Source organism: Chelonia mydas, chromosome 25 (assembly GCF_015237465.2).
Source record: "Chelonia mydas isolate rCheMyd1 chromosome 25, rCheMyd1.pri.v2, whole genome shotgun sequence".
Classification (NCBI taxonomy): domain Eukaryota; kingdom Metazoa; phylum Chordata; order Testudines; family Cheloniidae; genus Chelonia; species Chelonia mydas.
In genome coordinates this window covers 14,419,164-14,446,112 of record NC_057858.1, presented here as the reverse complement: position 1 = coordinate 14,446,112, position 26,949 = coordinate 14,419,164, and the positions used below count along the sequence as shown (strand labels likewise).

At 44.0% G+C, this 26,949-nt stretch overlaps 1 protein-coding gene across 6 annotated transcripts in view; it reads left to right on the top strand.

Moving 5' to 3' along the window:
• The first annotated feature begins 935 nt into the window (after positions 1-935).
• Positions 936-26,949, top strand: part of CRTC1 (CREB regulated transcription coactivator 1) — an 84,381-nt gene continuing 58,367 nt past the window's right edge. For 4 of the 6 annotated variants that reach the window (XR_006287479.1, XR_005223370.2, XM_043536074.1 and 1 more), the window contains exon 1: positions 1,030-1,244. Coding sequence is in view for 3 of the 6 variants with exons in the window: in XM_043536074.1 (XP_043392009.1) it covers positions 1,119-1,244 (126 nt within the window). In the remaining 3 variants the exon portion in view is untranslated. Of the gene's footprint in view, positions 1,245-26,949 lie in introns of all 6 variants that reach the window. The other 2 variants (XR_006287480.1, XM_037885915.2) reach the window with 1 other exon arrangement.

Sequence of the window (26,949 nt, the reverse complement as noted above, 5' to 3'; positions counted from 1 at the left end):
TGGGGGGGGGGTTGGGGGCAGTCAGGGCAGGGGGGGAGGGAGGAGGAGGGGAGTGGGGGGCAGCCAGGGCTGGGGTGGAGGAAGGAAAGTGGGGGGGTTGGGGGCAGTCAGGGCAGGGGGGGAGGGAGAAGGAAGGGAGTGAGGGGCAGCCAGGGCTGGGGTGGAGGGAGGAAAGTGGGGGGGGTTGGGGGCAGTCAGGGCAGGGAGGGAGGGAGGAGGAGGGGAGTGGGGGGCAGCCAGGGCTGGGGTGGAGGGAGGAAAGTGGGGGGGGGTTGGGGGCAGTCAGGGCAGGGGGGGGAGGGAGGAGGAGGGGAGTGGGGGGCAGCCAGGGCTGGGATGGAGGAAGGAAAGTGGGGGGGGGGGTTGGGGGCAGTCAGGGCAGGGGGGGAGGGAGGAGGAGGGGAGTGGGGGGCAGCCAGGGCTGGGATGGAGGAAGGAAAGTGGGGGGGGGTTGGGGGCAGTCAGGGCAGGGGGGGAGGGAGGAGGAGGGGAGTGGGGGGCAGCCAGGGCTGGGGTGGAGGAAGGAAAGTGGGGGGGGGGTTGGGGGCAGTCAGGGCTGGGGGAGGAGGAGGGGAGGGGGGGCAGCCAGGGCTGGGATGGAGGAAGGAAAGTGGGGGGGGGGTTGGGGGCAGTCAGGGCAGGGGGGGAGGGAAGAGGAGGGGAGTGGGGGGCAGCCAGGGCTGGGGTGGAGGGAGGAAAGTGGGGGGGGGTTGGGGGCAGCCAGGGCTGGGGGAGGAGGGAGGAAAGTGGGGGGGGGCTGGGGGCAGCTAGAATAGGGGACCCCCTCCCCGTCTATCTGTTCTTGCTGGATGGGAACACGGTCCGTGGAGTCTAGATTTATCGCGCATGCGCGCTGGACGGTGCCCAACCTGCTCCTCTTCCTTCCCCTCCCAACTCATCTTTAAAGGGCCAGTAACGGGGGCGAAGACGCGGAAGTCCGCCCCTGCGCCTGTTCCACGGCGTCTGCGGCAGTTCGCCCCGCGTACGCATGCGCACTTGGTTCCCTTCGCCCGGTCTCAGGCGCGGGCGCCGCTGGTCTCCACCCCCCGCCCGGCCCCTCCGCCCGCGCATGCGCCTTGCCCCCTCCGGCCCGGGGAGGGGGACGCGGACGGGGGAAGATGGCGGCCTCGAACAACCCGCGGAAATTCAGCGAGAAGATCGCGCTGCACAACCAGAAGCAGGCGGAGGAGACGGCGGCTTTCGAGGAGGTGATGAAGGACCTGAGCCTGACCCGGGCCCACAGGGTGAGTGAGCGCGGGGGGCTGCGGCGGACCCCTGCGAGGGGCAATAGCCCCGGGGGGGGGGCTGGGGGCGGCTGACCCCGTGCAGCGGGCGGGCTGCGGAGGGGGGGCAGTTCGTGTCCGCCTTGTGGGGGCTGAGGAGGGGCAACTAACATCCCTCTCGTGGGTGAGGGGGCGATTGACACCCCCCTGTGTGTGTGTGTGGGGGGGGCTGAGGGAGGAGGGGCGATTGACACCCCCCTGTGTGTGGGGGGGGGGGCTGAGGGAGGAGGGGCGATTGACACCCCCCTGTGTGTGTGGGGGGGGGGCTGAGGGAGGAGGGGCGATTGACACCCCCCTGTGTGTGTGGGGGGGGGGGCTGAGGGAGGAGGGGCGATTGACACCCCCCTGTGTGTGTGTGGGGGGGGGGCGGAGGGAGGAGGGGCGATTGACACCCCCCTGTGTGTGTGTGGGGGGGGGGCTGAGGGAGGAGGGGCGATTGACACCCCCCTGTGTGTGTGGGGGGGGGGGCTGAGGGAGGAGGGGCGATTGACACCCCCCTGTGTGTGTGTGGGGGGGGGGCTGAGGGAGGAGGGGCGATTGACACCCCCCTCTGTGTGTGTGGGGTTGGGGGCTGAGGGAGGAGGGGGCGATTGACACCCCCCCTCTGTGTGTGTGGGGTTGGGGGCTGAGGGAGGAGGGGGCGATTGACACCCCCCTCTGTGTGTGTGGGGTTGGGGGCTGAGGGAGGAGGGGGCGATTCACACCCCCCTCTGTGTGTGTGGGGTTGGGGGCTGAGGGAGGAGGGGGCGATTGACACCCCCCTCTGTGTGTGTGGGGTTGGGGGCTGAGGGAGGAGGGGGTGATTGACACCCCCCTCTGTGTGTGTGTGTGGGGGGGGGGCTGAGGGAGGAGGGGGCGATTGACACCCCCCTCTGTGTGTGTGTGTGGGGGGGGGCTGAGGGAGGAGGGGGCGATTGACACCCTCCTCTGTGTGTGTGTGTGGGGGGGGGCTGAGGGAGGAGGGGGCGATTGACACCCTCCTCTGTGTGTGTGTGTGGGGGGGGGCTGAGGGAGGAGGGGGCGATTGACACCCTCCTCTGTGTGTGTGTGTGGGGGGGGGGCTGAGGGAGGAGGGGGCGATTGACACCCTCCTCTGTGTGTGTGTGGGGGGGGGCTGAGGGAGGAGGGGGCGATTGACACCCTCCTCTGTGTGTGTGTGTGGGGGGGGGCTGAGGGAGGAGGGGGCGATTGACACCCTCCTCTGTGTGTGTGTGTGTGGGGGGGCTGAGGGAGGAGGGGGCGATTGACACCCTCCTCTGTGTGTGTGTGTGGGGGGGCTGAGGGAGGAGGGGGGCGATTGACACCCCCCCTGTGTGTGTGGGGGGGGGGCTGAGGGAGGAGGGGGGCGATTGACACCCCCCTCTGTGTGGGGGGGGGGCTGAGGGAGGAGGGGTGCTCTGTGCAGCCCCAGTGCTGGTTTAACATCCCCCTCTGGAGAGCAGGGCTCACCAGGCTGCTTCCCCAGGATATATGCATGGCAGGGAGTGCCATGTATTCTGGTAGCTCGCAGAAGAGTGGAGACTGGTTGGATTTGTGGCATGGGGTTATGCAGGCCCTTTTGCCCTGTCCAGCTTTTGGTGGTTGCCATGATGCCCACCTGCTGAACAGAAGTAGGTTATTACTGCTGGCTAGAATCAGTACCTCGGAATAAGAATGAGCATCATTGTGTGAGTGAGAGCCCAGACTGAGGTGAGAGGAGTATCATCTGGGTGTGAGGTCCATGAGGAATGTGGGGAAGATTTCATGTAGTATTTAGGTTCAGGGGCCTTTTGTGCTTGGTTCTGTGCAAACATACAGGAAAACATTGTGTCTCTCACAAAGAGTTTATAATCTGATCCTTGTCCTCCTCCTCCTATGTAAATATGCATTTGCTTTCTTGATACCTTCTGTAGAGTGCTGAAAGCTTCCTTTTGCTTTACAAAATATGGAGAGATGAGTCCCTGCCTTGAGTAGGTTGCAACTGAACTTAGACATTACGCAGGATGAGTTCAGGCACAAGAAGGTGTAGAGGAGGCACCTGTATTGCCATACTGATAATAAGTAAAACTGTAAGAGGAAAAGGAGGACTTGTGGCACCTTAGAGACTAACCAATTTATTTGAGCAAAAGCTTTCGTGATCTACAGCTCACTTCATCGGATGCATGCAGTAGAAAATACAGTGGGGAGATTTTGTATACACAGAACATGAAACAATGGGTGTTACTGCACCCATTATTTCATGTTCTCTGTGTATATAAAATCTCCTCACTGTATTTTCTATTGCATGCATCCGATGAAGTGAGCTGTAGATCACGAAAGCTTTTGCTCAAATAAATTGGTTAATCTCTAAGGTGCCACAAGTACTCCTTTTCTTTTTGCAGATACAGACTAACACGGCTGCTACTCTGGAGTAAAACTGTGTGAATGCATTGAGTTAACATCATTAATATTTTTCCTATTATGTTTTAATTGTCATCAGTGCAAATTAATGCACCTTCAGCTCCGTCTTGTCTTGTGCTGTCTTTGGGAAACACATAATTAGAAATTACAGTGTAGTGAATACATTTTCAGTGCTTGCCAGGAATGTCAGGGTGCTATTTTGACTGCTTATGGATTTTTCTGATTTAAATCTAGTGATGGTTGAGACAGAGAGAGAGAGAGAAAACTCTCCATTAGTGTCTTCAGCTTATATGTGTGTGTCAACATTTTTATGCTGCTTTAAGATAAAAAAAATAAAAATGCAAGCCTGTTTGTAGCCCTATCATACCATGAAAGGAAACATATTGTTGAATTTGCTGTATTGCTTTATATTCCTTGTTATCAGAAGAGTGTAAATACTTGTTTGTTGGTTTAATTAAAACAGCTTGGTCTCTTTTACCAATAGAAGCTGGTCCAGTAAAAGATATTACCTCACCCATCTTGTCTCTCTAATAAAACAAAGGCACATTTCTTTTATCAGCTAACTCTTACTATGGTATATACTTACTTATTCTTACTCTGTTCATGCTAAACTATTTGTTGACATTTAATGGAGGATGCTATGTGAAGTTTCTCCTTGTGTTAGTTGAGGATATACTGAAAGCAGTTTTAGTGATGTTTGCAGTTATCTGAATCTTCTCTTATCCCTTGTGTTGCTGTTGTCCTGGTAGAGCTTGTCAAGTTGGGTTTTGTGTATATTTAAATAGATTCTTTACAAGCTTTGTAATTTTCAACCCTCCAGATAGTTCTTAGGATTTGAATATTCTTGAGAGAGAATTCGTGAAACCATGTACTTAAAATGTGCCCATTGAAAAGTGATATTCAGTACTGAGCATTCACAGTTTGAAATATTTATATACGGTAAGGATGGATACAACTCGCAATCCCAGATCCAAGCATACCCAAATATTGGTGTTCAAAATTCTGGTCTGAATTTTGCAGATGGAACTCATCTTTAGTTTAAGGAAGACCAGCATTGAGAAAGTGACCCAAGCTGAATAACTTGTTTCAGGAATCTGGGTTCTGAAGTGATGGAAATTTTGACCAAATAGCTGAGCACAATGTCTCCTTTGTGAATTTTTTTTATTGCATGATTTCATCTGTGTTTAAAATGCAGTATAAAAAGGGTTAAGCACAATCTTGCTGTTGGCTCTCAATTTCACTTGGCAACCACACACTTTGCTGTCAGTCTGAAAATGCGTTATTCTGATTCAGTTTGTGGAACCAACCCAAAATCTCTCTTGTTTTTTTCATTATTAGTAATTGTCTTTTTGCAGTGCTTTACCATCTTGTCTATTTAGTGTTAGTTATTGGTCATAGCAGAGGCAAAGACTTGCAATACTAAGACTTGTGCATACGCACATTAATGCTTTTCTGAGTTGGTATTCTTCCATCTGTTTATGCAATGTAGTCTTGTGTGTGGTTTTTTTTTTTTTTAAGTCCATGGTATTTTCTTGTTCTCACCAAAGTATTTTAAATATGAAACAGAAAAGTCTTAATTTTTTTCACACCAGAAACACATCTTTCTTGCCCCCGCCCCCCGGAGATTTAAATTATTTTAGTTTGAAAGGTAGCTTAACCTCATCATGACGGAGTGGGGAAGAAGGCCCATCTTGCAGCAGAGAGAACCTGGGAGCATGTTTTTTTGCTTTTGTTTTTAATTATCTGAGGCAGTGTGTGTGGGGAGAGGGAGGTGAGTGGCTAATACAGGGAACACACTAAAGTGGGGATGTGACTCAAATGGAATTGCCCCTTGTGTATGGGACCTTTGTGTCTGTAATTGGAGAGATCTGTGAGACCCCATCTTACCAAAGTTAGTGAAAAGAATTTCTCTTTATTGTGGACTTTATTATCATAAACAGAGAGTAGGAGCTGTTTTTAAGGTTGGAGAGTGGCTCTTTTGTGGAGAGCCCCGTTTTTTGGGACAGGGCATGAACTTCCAACAGCTTTTCCCCTACCAGTTACTTTTTTCTTTTGATGAATGAGCTATCCACATCAGTCTCCCAAGAAAATATCTGCTACAGCACAGCCTGATGAGGCTTGCCACTGCGTGTGTCATCCTAAATGATGGAGTAGCAACCTTAATATTCCTTTATAAATATTAATCAATTTTTCAAGGTTGTATGGACCAAAATGTTAGAGCACAAAAAATTTCAAGTAATGTTGGTATTCATATTTGGTCCTTCAAACGTCAGGAAATTCAGGGTATAAAAAAACAGTTTAGGCTCAGAATGTCATCTGCCTTTTAAAGGTGGTTCTAATCCAGTTGGAGATGTCCCCTGGATTCTAGCAGTTTGTTTTATATTTTTTGTAAATCACTAGGATTTGAGGGATCAGAGCCAAAACAGTATTTGAGCTCCCTCTTCTGGACTCAGCTGTGTTAACTAAGTGAGCACTGCTCTGAGAGCTGTGCTGACATAGATGATGCTGGTTCATAAACAAGGAAGTAAACAAAAAACTAGCTTCATGTCAACAGTTGGAAACATTTTTGCATTATTCCAGTACTCCTGTGTAAAGGTTTGTGTTGTGGATAAAACCCCAGTGGTAATGGAAGTGCATGGAGATGTTTCATTCAACCTTAATACTAATAGCACATTTCATCTGAGGACCCCTAATAATAATAATAAGCCTATGATCCCCAGTGGCACACATGTACTTTATTATGTTCTATAACACATAATCCAGCGTCATATCAATCCATATGATGGTACTGCATATGTTTAAGACCTGAGAAAATGGTGCATGCCTACATTACCTGTTTTTTTCAATATTACTCAGTTACTGAAAATTTCTTTTGCGAAATACCCGCTCAAAGTTCACCTTGACTAAGCCTGAATTCTTGAATTTTTATATGACAATGAAGTTTTAAAATTGATCTTTCAATCTTAAACACAAGTGAAAATATAAACTTAATGTAGTAGGTGTAGCCACATGACTGAAGTAAAATTAAATAAAAATGAATGAATGATTAAACAGGGTAAGATAGCAATACATTTGTGTGTGTGTATATATACAATGAAATTGTTATATGTAAAGTGAGAGAATTTCATTACTTGTATTTTGAATTAAAGCCTGTGTAAAAGAGCACTATGTCTTATATGTTCATAGAACACACAATTTGCAAGCAATCAAATGTAAACATTATGCAAAACAGTATTTAAAAGATTAGTTAAACCAAGAAAGCTCATCTATAATTTTTTTTTGTTAAAAGGCAGGCTAAATATTAATGATGGTGATACAGTATTTAATTTTATTAAAAGGATTTGATGAAAATGCTAACTAGGGAGATAGTCGTTATACATATCTGTAAAGCTAAAATATATTGAAGAAATATATCATGAAAAATTAGGACCCAACCCTGCAAATGCTGCAGGTAGTGCTTTGCACTGGGAGTAGTCCCATTGATGTCACTAGTACTACTTGTGGTAGTAAGCACCAATGTTCCCTCTAATTTTTGACAGGCTGAGTGCGCAAAAAATTTCTTCTGTGCAAATTTTTGAAGCAGAGTTCAAATTTGTGTGCCATGAGGCAAATGCTCCCAAGCGAGTAAAATGTTGATACGTTATCCCTTTTCCCCCCCATGTCAGCTAGTAGAGTTTGGCTGTGTTGATAGATGGTGGGTGAACAATGTCAAAAATCGCCCGTAAATGATATTTCGGCCCAGCTCCGATGTAGTATTTCATTTTGTGTGTGCGCGGTGTTTTGGATCAGTGTGCGCCCGGACACGCGTGCAGCTTAGAGGGAACAGTGGTAAGCACTATACTTCACTTCTATAAGGGTTTGAGAGATCTGGCCCCTACGTTATTTAATCAGTGTCTAAAATGCTTAGTCACTTTTTTATTTTATTTCAGATCTTAGCTGCTAATTTCTTAAGCAGAACAACAGTTTTTATTTGATATTGTACTTTGGTAATATTTTAAATAATACCTATAAATCAACATACAAATGATGTAGCAGAGTCTGAATACAACCTAAGTCATGTAACTGATTTAAAAAAAAAAAAAATCCACCATTAGCAAATCATGTGGTGTTAGCATGGCGGCCCGGCCTGGCCCAGCATGGCACTTCAGATTTCTGTTTTAAGTCACTGTTGATGGATTTAAAGATGTTTTGTCTGGTGCGGCTCATGATTTTTCTTTTTTTTTTCTAACAGAAGGCTGCTTCTGCATTGTAAACACAGAACTCTCGATACGCAGTTACACAGGGAGGTAGCTGGATTTTAGACTCGGGTTTCCCCTCAAATGTACATATTAATTTTGACTCTTAGTTCCCTAGGTTTTTTTGGGAGGGTGGGGGAGGGGGTAAAGGTCCTCCCCTTTAAGTCCTTCATAATGCTAAAGAAAGACTCAGGTCCCTGGATACCACATCTCTAAGACAAAGACGAGGTCATTTAGGCCTGGCTCATAATCTTCCCGTATGGTAACTGAATTTCTGTAGCAGGACACAGAATAAAGCCATAATCCTGCAATTGACTGTTTGTGGGTAGACACCTATGCATGCAGGTGGCATCCTTGAAGTGTTTGGGGATTTGTGTGCAGGGGTCTGCCGGTGTGTAAGAGGTTGCAGAATCAGGGCCTAAATGTCCAAGGGGCCATACTGTGTTCCCATTGGCTTTGTGCATTTTGTACTTATACTCACAAGCTTAGGGAGAATTAAATGTGCAGAAATAATTGCACCAGATGTTATTCATTCTTTGTAAGATTTAGTGTAAATTGCATTGTGTGAGCTTGAAAGTTAATTACCCACAAGGGAATAAAGAGTTTCTGTTCTTGTGCATCACTCAGTGTTCCTTAACTAGTCTGCGTTGTCCAAAGTAAATAGACCTGGTTGGCTGTTGATATGTCAAAGTATAAAACATACATACTGTAGTATTTCTTACTATAAACTTGCTTACATTTTGTTTGAAAAAAGAAAGGGGAAAATTGCTTTGTCCTTAATTTGTCATTTACATGCATTCTGATTACTGAATTTTCTTAGAGGAAGTCTTTTCCTATAAAGTTGCAGTGTTCTTGTATTTAGGTTCATAGTGTTTTGTTGGATTCCTATACACACACAAGAAATTACATTTGTAAAAACCTGTTATGTTTCAACAGCATCTTGTAACTGTTAGTAGAACACCATATTCAGTTAAACAAGTTGTTTCTTTAGCTCAAGTGCTGAAGAATCCTCATGGTGGTTTGCCTTCATAGGAGTTATTCAGTTTACAAGCAAATCCATTCTGAAGGATATGTACGCTCAGCTCTTCCAGTTGTTTGAAGTTGAACTAAGGTTTCCTTCCCAGTAAAATGCATTCTTGACATCCCAGACACAAATGCCAGAAGTCGCTGTAATGGGATATAGACCAATAGTTGAGAACAGTTAGTTTTGAGAGCAGGTTTTTCCACAGTTAAGATCCCCAAAAGTTGTTTTGAGTTGTTAGTTTCTCAGTGTCCTGTTTATAACTCAAAGTCTGTAATTTTGGTTTAGTACTGGTTATAGTTACGAAACTTGGCCTATTGACCTGAGTGGAGAACTGCTCATAAGAACTGCCTGCATGAATAAGGGGGTTGTAGGTCTGGACCACAAAACCATGTCTATGGTATGATATCGAACAGTTGCTCAAAATGTTTTAGCAATACATTTCCCTTAAAAATGTTTGAATGTAGATCAGGTGCAAACCATTTTCAGTACTATTTCAGAAAGCGTGATTGTGATTTGGTGAAAGAAAGCAAGGGAAAACAGTTTTGTACAGTCAACTCTTTTCAGTCCTGGTTTGGGGGAACCATTGCAGAAAACCATGCTCAGTAATGGTTTAGTTTCTTATACTTAAGATAGGTTCCCACAACTTCTCAGTTGCCAGCTGCATCTCATTTTCCACAGGACAAAAACATCACCTTTTCCTTGGCATCTTGATTTTTTTTTTTTAAAATCACCTTAGATTTGACTGTGCCAATTGGGAGAAAGCAGACTCTTTTTTTTTAACTGGTTGACAAAATACTGCTTTTAAAATAGGAAATAAGTAATTAGTGCTAGAACCCATTTATTTGTCTCATTGATTTTTGTTGCAAAGTGTTTGCTACATTTTTAAAGAGAGTAAGGACTCCCTTCTTCACCGAACTTGGTTTGAGTGGACTCATGCCCAGATGGAGCCCCACTGAAACTCTGTGCAGGATCAGTGACTGTAAGGTGGCATTTCAGCTTTTTATGTTTGAGCACAATAATTCTACCAATTATTTTTACTCTTCACTGAAGTGTCTGCATTGAGAACATGTAAGGTACGTGTAAGGTGCTATTCCTTAGTAATATTAAGATGATATACACTTGTTTAAATTCAGTTATGATTTAGTAGCAGCTTCTTAAATCTTGTAACTTTTTTGTTTTTAAATTTTATATCTGTGGTAGTAAATTGAGAGAAATTGCAGTTATTAAAAAAAAATTTTAACGTGCAGTAATGCTAAAATGATTCCGATTCAGAAAAAAAAGTTAATTTTATCAAAGTAAATTTTTTTAAAATTGTTGCCCTTAATGTAAGATACATTTGCATTATCTTATTATATCACTCAACTCTAATTATGAAACAACTGTATCAATTTCTAATAGTGAATTATTACAGCACTCTTGTCAGAGCAGCTGTGAAAATACCAATTTGTGCACAATAACTTATTTTGTGTTGGCTTTGTTGTTTTTGTACTGAATATATTATCAGGAACTCACTACTTTAGTGTAGTGCGCAGCAAATGTAAAACTATATCTGAGAGAGAGAAAAACAATGGGGGTTTACATTTTAAAATAAAAATTCAGCTTCTTATGGCTGTAGTATTACTCCAGTAGTATCATAAATGTGCTATTGTAGCTGTTTTACAGATACACATATGCCAGCTGATGGCATTGGAAGAGCTAGGTGAAAAGAAATAGGCTGTCAAGATACCCTTACAGTTTTTGCTAACCAGGTAACAATGTTCACTTTGTGACAACTGGTTGTGACCTCAGTAGCGCATTCTTTGTGCTGCTTTGCTCTTAAACAACTTGCATTTCAGCAAATAAATGCAACCCAAAGACTAGTGTAAAGGTAAGGGAGTGGTGACCGAAGTGGAGACCTCCATGTAGTTGAAACAATGGAATTCAGGAGGTTAGTGTTTAATATAGTTGTTTGGTTTGTTTAAAATCATCCGTCTTATAGTACTGAACATGCTATGCATGACAACTCCGAACAAGACATTTGTAAAGGTCTCCATTGGCACTTGTGTTTAGAGTCAAATTAGCATTGCAAAAGAGCATATTTTGTCAACCAAAGATGTTTGAAAATGCATCACTACTTTATAACTCATAACGCTGTCACTGAATAACTATGATAGAACTGTTTATAACTGATTTCCTAAGAAATAAAAATTCTTCTCTCCCCAGAACAATCCTGTGCATTATTTAAAAAAAAATCACATAAAATGAATCTTAATTTTTTAATGATTTGTTGTGGGTGGGAGGAGGATTAGAGTGGCACATTCTTATTTTATGGGGTACCCTTACAAATTTCATAAACATAATCACTTTGCTATTCAGAGGAATTGTGGTCTACCAATTAGAGTAGGTCAGTGGTTCCCAGACTTGTTCCGCCTTTTGTGCAGGAAAAGCCCCTGATGGGCTGGGCCGGTTTGTTTACCTGCCGCATCCGCAGGTTCGGCCGATCAAGGCTCCCAGTGGCTGCGGTTCGCTGCTCCAGGAAGCTCCCATTGGGGAGCCTCTGATCGGCCACTGGGAGCCTTGATCGGCCGAACCTGCGGACGCGGCAGGTAAACAAACCGGCCCGGCCCGCCAGGGGCTTTTCCTGCACAAGCGGCGGAACAAGTTTGGGAACCACTGGAGTAGGTTATTGGGAGCCAAGTCTCCTGAGCTGAGAGCTCCAGTTTCAGCCAGTAACTTAGTGTGTGGTCTTGGGCATGTCACTTAAGCTTGTGCTTTTCCCCTCCTTTAAAATGGGAATAATGTTTGTAAAACACTTGAAGGTTCTTGAATGAAAGGTACTAGAAAAGTTCCTCTTTTTTATTAGGAAATGTTCCTAGAATATTTACTTCCTTGCCAATTAATCCCATCTCTGTTTTCTTGGTGACTGGGAGAATACCCTCCCTGATGTTCCCACATACCTTAATTTTTGAGGCTGCTTGTGAGTCGTCTTCATGTTAGTAATTGGATGTGCTAATGGCAGATTGCTGTGATGGTGGCTAAATCTTCAATTCATTTGGATTCCCAACATATAATTACTTTATTATTAGTGATGGGTTTGTTTTCCTCTGGATCGTCAAGGTTTCAGAAGGGAGATAAATTAGAATTGGATGCCCCAAACCCCTATCAGCTCACTTCATCGGATGCATTCAGTGGAAAATACAGTGGGGAGATTTATACACACAGAGAACATGAAACAATGGGTGTTACCATACACACTGTAAGGAGAGAGATCACTTAAGATGAGCTAATACCAGCGGGGGACGGGGGAGAAAACCTTTTGTAGTGATAATCAAGGTGGGCCATTACCAGCAGTTGACAAGAACGTCTGAGGAACAGTGGGCGGGCGGGGGGGGGGGAAATAAACACGGGGAAATAGTTTTACTTTGTGTAATGACCCATCCACTCCCAGTCTCTATTCAAGCCTAAGTTAATTGTATCCAGTTTGCATGTAGTTCAAGAAGGTGTGTTGCTATTTGAGGCAACGGATTATCTACTGCTAGTTCTTCTGAGGCATCAGGTTAGAAAGAGATACTTGCAGAGGTGTGTGTAGCTCCACAGAGGGTTCTTCATTGTTTTCATTTCTAATTGTTCTGATGCACTGAAATCTCTCAAGTGGTGCTCTGAGACCTCCAGTGGGTTGGTTCTTTTGAGAAGATCTGGGGGCAGGTGTCAAGACAATGGACTGGAACTTCCTTTTCTTTTTCCTCAGTGACACACTGAGGCCACTTTTATGGCTTCTAATACTGCTGGGTAGAGTGGGTTACCAAGTTTTTTACCCCTTACTATCTATATATCCAGTGGCCGTCAGATTGCTTAAAAGCTTATGGTAAGGACACAATTGCAGGAAACCCACAATAGAGATTCCCGCCCCCCCCCCCCCCCCCCCCCCCCCCCCCCCCCCCCCCCCCCCCCCCCCATTTTGTGGCATTCTCCCACCTGAGAGGGAGACTGAGGAGGACATTTTGAAAAGTGCCTGATTCCCACCCTTGTGCATGGAATTCAAACTCTGTTAATCTTTTCAGTAATATCATATTTTTCATTTGTCCAACAAAAGGATTAAATCTATGTCAGCTTTTAGCATTCAGGGGATGCCAAGTGTTTCCAAACTTAAGGGGGCTTGTTCCTCATCTTGTAAACTCAGTACAGTTCTTGAGGTGCAGTATGAAGGTCGGAGGCTGAAGAGCAAGTGTAGTCATAATTTCAAGAACTGTCAGAGGGAAAAGCATGTTGCAAAGTTTGTGACATCACTGGGATTGGTGAAGTATAAATTTGGTAGCACCGACATGGTTAAATAACCTTCTTACCAATGTGAATGAACACAAGACTCCACGGGTTTCAGAGTAGCAGCCGTGTTAGTCTGTATTCGCAAAAAGAAAAGGAGTACTTGTGGCACCTTAGAGACTAACCAATTTATTTGAGCATAAGCTTTCGTGAGCTACAGCTCACTTCATTGGATGCATGAATGCATCCACTGGATGCATCCGATGAAGTGAGCTGTAGCTCACGAAAGCTTATACAAGACTCCACAGTGGATGAATCATTTATTCATTTTGTAACAATAACATTTTAACTAATGAATCACACGAGGCATGCTCCCAGCTACCTGTCAGTGGAGTAAAGTGAAGTAGTACACTTCAAAGAATGTAAATATGCCCTGTTTGCCTTTTGATTTATGAAACATGTAGGGTTACATAACTGAATATTCATTCTGTGACTAAAAATAAAAATTGGAGCATAAAAGCTTATTTTTTATCTTGCTTAATGAGGGCATCTCTGCTTTTGTTTGATCTTTCCTGAGGCCTTTCTATTTGAGGAGCAGGGCATGGGGCAAAGAGCAGGTATTAGGGAGGCGCACGAAAGCTCATGCTCAAATAAATTGGTTAGTCTCTAAGGTGCCACAAGTACTCCTTTTCTTTTTACTTCATTCCAGATCATCCTGTGAAATGTCCATCAGCAAGGAGATGCACTTCAAAAATTATTTGTTCACAATTGGCTAAAGGTGTCTCTATATCATTAAACTTAAAACATTTCAGATAGGAGAGGTCTTTTTATAATAAACTAACCAATAAGTTTCAAGTCTGAGTCCAGGTTGAGGTTTTACATTTAATTGTCAGTGGCAAACATTCTCCTTTTGGCTGGATACTTTTCAAAAACAAAGGGTGACATTTGAGAACCAGCAATCGATCTGATTTGTGTGTGTGTGCGCACTTTTTTTTTTTTAAGCACAAGTAAGGTTTGGTTTGTCTTGTAGCTTAGCTTGGCTCCATGCCCAGCAATAGAGCAGAACTCTGAAGAATAGTCACTATTTTAAGTCTGTATCCTGATTTTACTTGTTACTGAGTTGTGGCTGGGTTTTAAACTGCAAACTTTTGTTCACTAGAAATAGCAAAGTGTATTTAAACATAGAAAAACAATCCTGGCTTTTTTTTTTTTTAACAAATGTTGCAAGAATATGTTCTGATTCCTTAGACACTCAAATAGGTTAAACTTGTTCATTTTCCAGAAGACCTCAATCTTGGCTCGTGAAAAAAAAAGTGACACAGTGCTCTATTAAATCACCCACCCATATTTCTCTGGTATGTCATATCTGGATTCATATGCAAAAGGAATTTTGTCTGTGAAGTATCATGCAAATTTAGCATGATGTATGAATAATAAATATTTTCACTTCTAAAATGCATAATTGGCTACTCCTAGAATAAAAAAGGCAACTTTTGTATAACAGCAACAATATCTCCTGTTGCAGAGGTGATCTGTGTGTGTGTAACTGTAATATTGCTTTATTCATAGGACAAATAACCTTATAATTGAGGCCACCTTGGAGATTTGTTTTAAGCTTATGAGGGAGAATCTAGAATGTCTTGGAGGTCTAGCTTTATGAAATTTACAGAAGACGCATAAGAGAACAAATGATTCAGTGAAATGAGCTGAGGTCTCAAATAATCTCTTCATTAAGAAGATAGAAAAAACCCTCTATAAACTCATGAAAGACTATAGTAATTCTTGGTTGCTTTGTAATTGTAAGGATGCAGTGAATACCTCACTAAGTTCAGAAGCCTAGCTGGCAGGGAATCAAATGAATGATTACTGACTTAAGTTTCTATCAATAAATACCTCAACTCTGAGTTCTTATGATTGGGTGTCATTTGACTGATGGGCACTGATTTTAACACAGCATTATAATTATAAGTTCTGAGAGCTTCAAAAGTGAATTAATTTTGTGTGTGTGTGTGTGTGTGTGTGTATAATTGTTACCTTTTTATAGCTCTGCTATAATATTCTTACAGCAATGATGGCTCACAGAATCATGGACATTAGAAATGGGAACTTCTTATTATGTCATCCAGTCCAGAGGTTCCCAAGCTTTCTTTTTGCTTTTCCCCCTTTCAGAGAGTCACATTTCATGCACTGCTCCACTCCGCCCTTCAGCAGTGCAGGGAAGAGTAGGAGGCAGGGCTGATGAGTGCATGGGAGGATGCAGTGGGTGGTGGGTGCCTGGGAAGATGCAGGGGGGCAGATTGTGTGGGAGGCAGGGGTTGGGTGGTTGCCGGGTGCCTGCAGGAGGTGAAGAGGCAGGGGTGCCTCTGATGCACTCAGTCACACTTCTGTCAGGTGCAAGTGCCAGGTGCCCATCTGCCCCCTGCCTCTTATTTGCTGCTGAGCACAGGAAGATGATCTGCTGCTCCTGGGGAGGCTCTGTTTCCTTCTTTCTGCAGCTTTGTAGCGACCCCCGACCCCCCATATCAAATCTGGTACCTCTGCAGTGTGCATGCACAGGCACCTGAAGGCTGCCTAGCTGCCTGCAGGCTGTCTGTCTGACCTGAACTTGAGCAAAGCCCAGTTCCCAAGCAGCGAGTGATGGCAGCAGCCTCCTAACTGTGTCACCAGGCAGGGCCTGCAGTGACCTGCACGATGTGGCTGACTCGGAAGCACCTATGCTCCATCCTATTCACTGCTCCCCTGATAACCTCATCCCACCTCCCTCAGGGAGGTGCACCCCAGAGTTTTAAAACCAATGAGCTAGTCCATTCCTCTTGTCCAAAGCAGAATCACTCCATGCAGAATCTCTTCCACATGAGGAGAAATTAAAAAGACTAGGCTGTGCAGCTTAGAAAAGAGACAACTAAGGGGGGGATATGATAGAGGGCTACAAAACCATGAATGGTGCGGAGAAAGTGAATAGAGGAGTGTTATTTAACCCTTCACATAACACAAAAACCAGGCGTCATCCAAGAAAATTAATAGGCATCAGGTTTAAAACAGACATGAGGAAATACTTCACACAGTGCATAGTGAACCTGTGGAACTCATTGCCAGGGGATGTTGTGAAGGCCAAAAATATAACTAGGTTAAAAAAAGAATTAGATATGTTCATGGAGAATAGATCCATCAATGGCTATTAGCCAAAATGGTCAGGAATGCAACCCAATGCTCTGGTTGACCCTAAACATCTGACTGCCGGAAACTGGGAATTGACAACGGGATGAATCACTCAATAATTACCCTGTTCTGTATATTCCCTCTGAAGTATCTGGCACCAGCCTCTTTTGAAAGACAGGATACTGGGCATGATGGACCACTGGTCTGACCCAGTGTGGCCATTCTTCTGTTCAGTGCATATTTCTTAATGTTTTTATCTCGTCTTAAATGACCTGCATAGGTTTTTCGCCAAGTCCGTAGCCTTAGAGACCTTGTGGTTAGCAGAGAGTAACTGAAGTTGCAGCACGCTTAGGACAAAGATATTTTCAAAGGGTTTGAGAAGTTGTATACATGAATTTTTAGTGCATTGGGAAGGCTCTTGGGCTTGAGTAGTGCATTTGATAGCATGTAGATGGCCTGCTTTCATCAGTGGAGCTATGCACAAGTGCAGCAGTTAATTGCAGGATTGAGGCCTTTTGTTGGAAATTGTGAGTCCCGCCAATGGGTACGTACGTACTTTACTGCTCAAATGGTATTGAAGAGGTGTGGGATTTTTAAAAAAGCTCCAATGAAGTATAGCTATGTAGCAAAAACAGTTTTCATTTCATCACAGTTGCTTCCGATGAAGTTGGTTTTAGCCCACTAAAGCTTATGCCCAAATAAATCTGTTAGTCTTTAAAGTGCCACCAGACTCCTTACAGTTCGCATTGCTTTTGTCACTGGCTGATAACTTCTAACATGTTATACATAAGAGGATTTTTTTTTTAGTAATTTTCACTTGGTTTGTAGTAGTCATTTGGCTTCCTGTTTTGGCTTGGTTTTCTGTGCTCTAGAACCTACAGCACTTGAATATTAATGGCATCACAGCTCAAGTTTGAAGACATTGGCAGATGCAAGTAGGGAAACTTTCAGAGTCCTATCTACACTGTCTGGATGTAGCCAGTGTTGTTGCTCTTCTCTTCTATGAGTAACCAAAAAAAAAAAAAATCCACTTGTGTAAGAGAATAAAACTGTTACAAAACATTTCACATTAAAGGTGGAATACACTATGTCCCTTGAGTGCTCTGGAAAGAACAGGTGCTATCACTGTAGGTTACAACTTTGCTCTACACTTCAGGCTTTCACTTCCTGTGCCAGTCCTGTTGGAGAAACATCTGTCAGTCTGGATCCAGACATTGCTGTCTGATCAGTGTTAGGAACTGCAGGCAATCAGTGTCTTTAGAAAGCTTGGCTTGCTGGAGTTGCTTCCCAACTGTGACAGCAGAGAAACAGGGAGAGGAGAAGGAATTTGTTTTTTGTTTTTTCTCTTTGATACAGACTCTACTGTGCAGTCTGTGTCTGCACTGTCCTCGTAGAATTGTGAAAAAGCGGGCTGTTACCAATCGAGCACAAGATACGGTTAACAGTGTCTTCTGGTGAATTAACACACTAGCGGCTTTACAGATAAAATCGTTCTACTGTCATGAGCATTTAATGTTTTCCACCATTAATCTGACAACTAAGTAGTATGGCCTGAAATTTAGGTTTGCTAAAAAATAAAAATTATAACACTGTAAATGGTTTAAGAGCTTCTGTCTGGATGTAAACGTTCTCTTGCTGGGTTTGCAATCTCGAGATTGAAGCCTTAGTGCTAGTGAATATGAATCATAAAGAGAAATTGGTCTCCTCTTAATGTTCAAGTTGATTAGAGTAAGCAATGTAAATTGTGAAAACCAGTGTAGCTGCTTAATTTTTTTTGCCTTTTTTCATAAAATAAGGTGTTAACATAAATAATGATTCTCCATGCGCTTGGACCCGTGTGCCTGCATGGATCCCTGTTGACTTCAGTGGGTTCTGCATGGGTGCAAAAGTCTGCCTGTGTGTAACAGTTTTCAGGATCAGGGCCTTGGATAAGGAAATTGTTTTAAAAATCATTTTTTAACTTGTTAGTGCCTCTTTGACACCTTGAAATAGCATTCTCTCTCTCTCTCTGACACACACACACACCCCCTTTAATAATTTGATCTAGTTATTCAGGTTTTTTTTTGCAGAACATATAACTTGCTGTTTTCTGAAGTAAAAAGAAACTTCGGCTAGAATTCTAGTATGTAAACTAGCCAAGGTAGAAGCTGTGTGTTGAGTATTTGACAATCTGAAAAATCCTTGCATTTGATTAGGTGACTACAGATGCTCAAAGTCAGAATTAAATGATATAAAAATCAAGGGATTTGCACTCTTTATCTTCAGTAAAAAAAAAAAAAAAAAAAAGACAAATCAAGGACCCATATTTAACCCCCGTTATCATTAGATTATAATTGAAAATTGAACTGCATTGACCTAGAATTGCTGATTAAATTGATGGAAAAGTCTTACACATTTTCATTTTGATGACCCTTGCAAATTAGCAGTTATTTCTTCACCTCTACACCCAGTCAGGAACTGAAAGGAATATTTACATCTTCATCTTAGTGTCAGGATTCTACCATTAGAGGTGTGTGTGTCTGTCTTTCTGGGCTGGTGGGTGTGGTGGGTGGGTATGTTCAAAAGAAACAGCAAAACCAGCAATTTCAGTTATAGATAATAGCTTGCCTATAGATAATATGCTTGTCTTGATTTACAGTGTTTGAAATTTCTCTCAACTGTTCTTGTTAAGTTTGTTAGACTAAACTTTTTCCTCCCCATAACCGTTCTGTATCGAACATCGCATTTGCACTCACGACTACAATTATTTTTATTGCTATAGTGAGTAGGAGTACTAGTCATGGACCAGGACTCCATTGTACTATGTGCAAACACAACAAAAACCAGTCACTGCCCCAGAAAGCTTAAGTCTAAGACTAGAGGCGGATAGGCAGATGGGGAAGTGCAAGGAAACAGTGAAACTGTTAGCCTGCATAATAGGCAGTGGTCTCAGCACACCAGCAGCCGAACCGTTGCCAAGTATTTTATAAGCATCACGAGGAAGAGTTTTGTAAGCAGGGATTTGAAAGGGAATAACGAGTTTGCTTTTTTTGTGTGTGCGGGGAGTTTCTTCCAAACCTTTGGGGCAGATACTTCAAGATATGTAATGAACGATATAATAGCCACTGTAACTCACCCTTCACTGTTTCCAGCATATAATACAAGATGCCACTTCCTGGCTGTCATCTGTATTCAGGCAGCTGTCCACTTATTTGTGAGTTGTCCCTGTGGGCCAAAATGTTTGCTGCTTTTTTTTTTTTTTTTTAATTCATTGATTGTCAGACATTTTATTAGTTTACAAAGCAATGATAGCTTTGAAAATCAGACTGCCTTTTGCAGTTTGTGTTTTGTGAAGTGTGCTGAAGGCAAACTCTAGTCACTGGTCCTCTTTAGTGCAGTAAGTGTGCTTACCCATATTGTCTTGCTGTACAGTAAGTCATGCCCAGCAGGCTCGGGGAAAAAAATCTACTGGTTTGAATGTGGACTTTGTCTTTTGTAGTGTTTAATAGGGTTTCACCATATTATTTGTTTCACTTCATATATAATCTGGTATCCTTGAACATAAGGGATCCCAAGTGGCCTTATGTTCACCATAATCTTTGTTGCTGTGGACCAGAAAAATTAAAAAAGAAAAAGCAAACAAATAATACTCTATACACATGATCAGGCAGTCATGTCATTCAAGGCCAAAAACCATCTAAGGAGTTTAATGACAAATATTAACCAGTTCTCCCAACTATTATGCTGAGTGAGTGACTAACTTGCCTAAGGATGCACTGGATGTTTAGCCTAATAAGGTGTAAAATACCTTGAGGCTAAAAGTGTTAGTCAGGATGGTCAGGGATGCAACCCCATGCTCTGGGTGTCCCTAGCCTCTGACTGCCAGAAGCTGGGAGTGGAAAAGCTTATGCTCAAATAAATTTGTTAGTCTCTAAGGTGCCACAAGTACTCCTTTTCTTTTTGCGAATACAGACTAACACGGCTGCTACTCTGAAACAGGGGATGAATCACTGAATGATTGCATTTTCTGTTCATTCCCTCTGAAATACCCGACATTGGCCACTGTTGGAACATAGGATACTTGACTAGGTGGACGAATGATCTGATCCATTATGGGTGTTCTTATGTAGTAGGATGGTACCTTTTCGTTAGTATTGTGTTTCTGATTTTTAATGGGACTCTATGTGGGTATGTTGGTCTGCCTGCAAGTATCTGATTGCAGGACACTTGCCATAGTTTGTACAAATGGGGGTACTGGTTTAAATTTTTCTTTTTAGGAGGGGATATATGGGTAGAAAATTTTCTTTTTTTCATGGTTGTGCGACTATGTTTGTGATCGCAATTAAAAAGAAAAACAGATTTACAAATCAGATAGAAATTCTAGATCACTTGTAGGTAGGGTGATATTAGCAAATAAGAGATTCTGTGGCTGGAGGAGGTGTAGTTGTATTAAATAACCCTGGGTGACGGTCTGTGCTGTTGTACATGTGTGATTTGTAAAAAGCCGAAAATGGCTGAGAACTTAAAATTTGAATGGTAACAGACTGCGAAACCTGGTGATATTCTAAACAAAAAGAGCTCTCAACCATGCTTTTAGCTCTTTCCATTGGTTCACACTGACTCAACAGACATTCTAGGCTTCAGAGAGAAAGAGAGACAGTGACAATCCTGGAATCTTATTAAATAGATTAATCAAAGAGTAATTGTCTTGCTCTTAAGATTTCTAAAGTTAAAAATGCAAAGTGAATTTCAAAAGTCTGAACAAGAGGGCTATTCTTCTATGGTTAAAAATGATTTTATGTTCAGAAAAAAGAAAAGGAGTACTTGTGGCACCTTAGAGACTAACCAGTTTATTTGAGCATGAGCTTTCGTGAGCTACAGCTCACTTCATCGGATGCATAGCATATAACTGGTTAGTCTCTAAGGTGCCACAAGTACTCCTTTTCTTTTTACGAATACAGACTAACACGGCTGTTACTCTGAAACCTGTCTTTATGTTCAGAGTTGTTAAACTATGGTATAGTTTTGGGAAGCTTCTCAACATAGGCAGAAAAAACAATGTACTTTAATTTTTTGATGACTTAAATAGATTTTGCGTTATGTAGTGACTGGTTGGCTTATGAAGTTTTTAGCCGAAGGCTATGCTGTCAAGTCCAAATCCATATATGTGAATCTCTTATACACTATTCACTTATCTTTCCTTTTAAGATTTTATTTGCTTTGCTTATCTTCGTGGGAATAGTGGACTGGGAGAAAGTCTCAAATTCCTTGTGGAAACAAACTGGCCAATCTTGAGGTTATTAGATTTTGTTTTTAATTTAGGGCTGGAGAAAGGTGCCAGACTGACAGCCTTGGAGACTGTGACATCCACAGGTCAGTCAGAGCCTGAGCATTTGGATTGGCAAGCTTTCTTATTGCCCTGCAGGTGTACCTTACTTCTGATCTTACAGGGCCCATCTTTAGGAATGAGAGGGGAGTTTGGTCTCAACTACCCATATGGTCCATGGCCTCTGCTCAGATGACAGGGGTAACGATTATGTTGTAGTGGCCTTTTGTTGATGTGGATGCGCAAAGAGGGAACTGGACTGGGACCACCACCTCATTTCATATAGGAGACCCCAGATTAGCTATTGAATAGTAGGTCTGGGTGCCAGCCCAAAAACTTCCAAGCAACTGTAAATACTTCTGGGATGTTGTTTCTGTCTCACAGATAGTCATTTAGGAGGGGCAGTTCCTGAGCTCTTTTAAATGTGCCTTATTTGGAGACTGCTTGGAGTGCTGCTCCATGCAATCTCATTTCAGTTGAGACAGATTTGTACTAGCAGACTTCCTGAAGACTCTTCTGTAGTCTAACCGTATGTATTTAAGAGAATTCCTTTTAGCCCGTTAATCAGAGAAGTTTAATATCACTAATGTTTTATTTTAAATTATAAATTAGATTAAATCTTTGTTTAATTCACTGTATATTTAACTTGACAGTACTGGCTGATTCTGGAATGGCTAAGTTTGAATTTGTATGTAAAATTTAGTATGGAAACTGCAAACTGGCAATTCTCTTGAACTATTACTTCCTGTGTTCATGAGATTCACTAGAGATTATCTTTGTTCTCATCAAAAGGACACTCCACCCTTATTATGATATCAGACTTTCTGAATGTGTATAAAGAGATGTTTTAAAAAAGGTGATCATGAAATTTGTCATTTTACTGCAGCTGAGTTCTGTGTACACACTTGTAACTTGCTGAGAATTTTTTTGGGAAGAGTTTAGAACATCCAGTATTCAGTTTGCATAAATGCTGTGTTATTCCTGGTGGTTAGCACTTCCTTTGGCTTCCACCTGCATATTTTGATACTACTTAAAGTTGTGCAGGAAACCCCCATGAAAAAATAATGCACTTTTCACTTTCAGAGATCTGGTTCTCTTTTCCCACAACTCCCCTCTCCCCTCCATTCTGAATCCCACTGTCCAAACTCTTATATTTTTAGAAAGTTTTAGCCCAATTTAAATGGGACTCTTGGAGGTAAGTCAAGTGAATGTGACTTTAGTTCTTGCGTGCAAGTCATAAAGTAGATACAGGAAAATTGCAGCACTGCTGGCTGTTAGGACAAGCCAGTAATTGTGTTAAATCTGGTGGTGTTGGATTCTGGTCCAGATTCTGATCTAGGTTGTACTGTTGTAAATCCAGAGTAACTCTACTAACTTCAGCAAGATTAAAAAGAAAAGGAGGACTTGTGGCACCTTTAGGGTATGTCTACACTACAGAATTAGATCGAATTTATAGAAGGCGGTTTTTTAGAAATCGGTTTTATATATTCGAGTGTGTGTGTCCCCACAGAAAATGCTCTAAGTGCATTAAGTGCATTAACTCGGCGGAGTGCTTCCACAGTACCGAGGCTAGAGTCGACTTCCGGAGCGTTGCACTGTGGGTGGCTATCCCACAGTTCCCGCAGTCTCCGCTGCCCATTGGAATTCTGGGTTGAGATCCCAATGCCTGATGGGGCTAAAACATTCTCGCGGGTGGTTCTGGGTACATATCTTCAGGCCCCCGTTCCCTCCCTCCCTCCGTGAAAGCAAGGGCAGACAATCATTTCTCGCCTTTTTTCCTGAGTTACCTGTGCAGATGCCGTACCACGGCAAGCATGGAGCCCGCTCAGGTAACCGTCACCGTATGTCTCCTGGGTGCTGGCAGATGCGGTACGGCATTGCTACACAGTAGCAGCAACCCATTGCCTTGTGGCAGCAGACGGTGCAATACGACTGATAGCAGTCATCGTCATGTCCGAGGTGCTCCTGGCCACGTCGGCCGGGAGCGCCTGGACAATAATGGGCGCAGGGACTAAATTTGGAGTGACTTGACCAGGTCATTCTCTTTAGTCCTGCAGTCAGTCCTATTGAACCATCTTATGGTGAGCAGGCAGGCAATACAGATTGCTAGCAGTCGTATTGTACCATCTTCTGCCAGGCAGGCAAGAGATGAGGATGGCTAGCAGTCGTATTGCATCATCTTCTGCCGGGCAGCCATGAGATGTGGATGGCTTGCAGTCCTTCTGCACTGTCTGCTGCCAGCCAAAGATGTAAAAGATAGATGGAGTGGATCAAAACAAGAAATAGACCAGATTTGTTTTGTACTCATTTGCTTCCCCCGCTCCCCTGTCTAGGGGACGCATTCCTCTAGGTCACACTGTAGTCACTCACAGAGAAGGTGCAGCGAGGTAAATCTAGCCATGTATCAATCAGAGGCCAGACTAACCTCCTTGTTCCAATAAGAACAATAACTTAGGTGCACCATTTCTTATTGGAACCCTCTGTGAAGTCCTGCCTGAAATACTCCTTGATGTAAAGCCACCCCCTTTGTTGATTTTAGCTCCCTGAAGCCAACCCTGTAAGCCGTGTCGTCAGTCGCCCCTCCCTCCGTCAGAGCAATGGCAGACAATCGTTCCGCGCCTTTTTTTCTGTGCGGATGCCATACCAAGGCAAGCATGGAGGCCGCTCAGCTCACTTTGGCAATTAGGAGCACATTAAACACCACACGCATTATCCAGCAGTATATGCAGCACCAGAACCTGGCAGAGCGATACTGGGCGAGGAGGCGACGTCAGCGCAGTCACGTGAGTGATCAGGACATGGACACAGATTTCTCTGAAAGCATGAGCCCTACCAATGCATGCATCATGGTGCTAATGGGGCAGGTTCATGCTGTGGAACGCCGATTCTGGGCTCGGGAAACAATCACAGACTGGTGGGACCGCATAGTGTTGCAGGTCTGGGACGATTCCCAGTGGCTGCGAAACTTTCGCATGCGTAAGGGCACTTTCATGGAACTTTGTGACTTGCTTTCCCCTGCCCTGAAGCGCATGAATACCAAGATGAGAGCAGCCCTCATAGTTGAGAAGCGAGTGGCGATAGCCCTGTGGAAGCTTGCAACACCAGACAGCTACCGGTCAGTTGGGAATCAATTTGGAGTGGGCAAATGTACTGTGGGGGCTGCTGTGATGCAAGTAGCCCACGCAATCAAAGATCTGCTGATATCAAGGGTAGTGACCCTGGGAAATGTGCAGGTCATAGTGGATGGCTTTGCTGCAATGGGATTCCCTAACTGTGGTGGGGCCATAGACGGAACCCATATCCCTATCTTGGCACCGGAGCACCAAGCCGGCGAATACATAAACCGCAAAGGGTACTTTTCAATAGTGCTGCAAGCTCTGGTGGATCACAAGGGACGTTTCACCAACATCAACGTGGGATGGCCGGGAAAGGTACATGACGCTCGCATCTTCAGGAACTCTGGTCTGTTTCAACAGCTGCAGCAAGGGGCTTACTTTCCAGACCAGAAAATAACTGTTGGAGATGCTGAAATACCTATAGTTATCCTTGGGGACCCAGCCTACCCCTTAATGCCATGGCTCATGAAGCCATGCCCAGGAACCCTGGACAGTAATCAGGAGCTGTTCAACTATAGGCTGAGCAAGTGCAGAATGGTGGTAAAATGTGCATTTGGACGTTTAAAGGCGCGCTGGCGCAGTTTACTGACTCGGTTAGACCTCAGCGAAACCAATATTCCCACTGTTATTACTGCTTGCTGTGTGCTCCACAATATCTGTGAGAGTAAGGGGGAGACGTTTATGGCGGGGTGGGAGGTTGAGGCAAATCGCCTGGCTGCTGGTTACGCGCAGCCAGACACCAGGGCAGTTAGAAGAGCACAGGAGGGCGTGGCATGCATCAGAGAAGCTTTGAAAACCAGTTTCATGACTGGCCAGGCTACGGTGTGAAAGTTCTTTGTTTCTCCTTGATGAAACCCCCCGCCCCTTGGTTCACTCTACTTCCCTGTAAGCTAAGCACCCTCCCCTCCTCCCTTCGATCATTGCTTGCAGAGGCATTAAAGTCATTGTTGCTTCACATTCATGCATTCTTTATTCATTCATCACACAAATAGGAGGATGACTACCAAGGTAGCCCAAGAGGAGTGGTGGAGGAGGGGAGGAAAATGCCACACAGCACTTTAAAAGTTCACAACTTTAAAATTTATTGAATGCCAGCCTTCTTTTTTTTTCGGCAATCCTCTGTGGCGGAGTGGCTGGTTGGCCGGTGGCCTCCCCACCGCGTTCTTGGGCATCTGGGTGAGGAGGCTATGGAACTTGGGGAGGAGGGCGGTTGGTTACACAGGGGCTGTAGTGGCAGTCTGTGTTCCAGCTGCCTTTGCTGCAGCTCAGCCATACACTGGAGCATACTGGTTTGGTCCTCCAGCAGCCTCAGCATTGAATCCTGCCTCCTCTCATCACGCTGCCGCCACATTTGAGCTTCAGCCCTGTCTTCAGCCCGCCACCTCTCCTCCCGGTCATTTTGTGCTTTCCTGCACTCTGACATTATTTGCCTCCACGCGTTCGTCTGTGCTCTGTCAGTGTGGGAGGACAGCATGAGCTAAGAGAACATTTCATCACAAGTGCTTTTTTTTTTCTTTCTAATCTTCACTAGCCTCTGGGAAGGAGAAGATCCTGTGATCATTGAAACACATGCAGCTGGTGGAGGAAAAAAAAGGGACAGCGGTATTTAAAAAGACACATTTTATAAAACAGTGGCTACACTCTTTCAGGGTAAACCTTGCTGTTAACATTACATACATAGCACATGTGCTTTCATTACAAGGTCGCATTTTGCCTCCCCCCACCGCGTGGCTACCCCCTCAATCCTCCCCTCTCCCCGTGGCTAACAGCAGGGAACATTTCTGTTCAGCCACAGGCAAACAGCCCAGCAGGAACGGGCTCCTCTGAGTGTCCCCTGAAGAAAAGCACCCTATTTCAACCAGGTGACCATGAATGATATCTCACTCTCCTGAGGATAACACAGAGAGATAAAGAACGGATGTTGTTTGAATGCCAGCAAACATACACTGCAATGCTTTGTTGTACAGTGATTCCCGAGTACGTGTTACTGGCCTGGAGTGGTAAAGTGTCCTACCATGAAGGACGCAATAAGGCTGCCCTCCCCAGAAACCTTTTGCAAAGGCTTTGGGTGTACATCCAGGAGAGCCGCGAATGCCAGGGCAAAGTAATCCTTTCACATGCTTGCTTTTAAACCATGTATAGTATTTTAAAAGGTACACTCACTGGAGGTCCCTTCTCCGCCTGCCGGGTCCAGGAGGCAGCCTTGGGT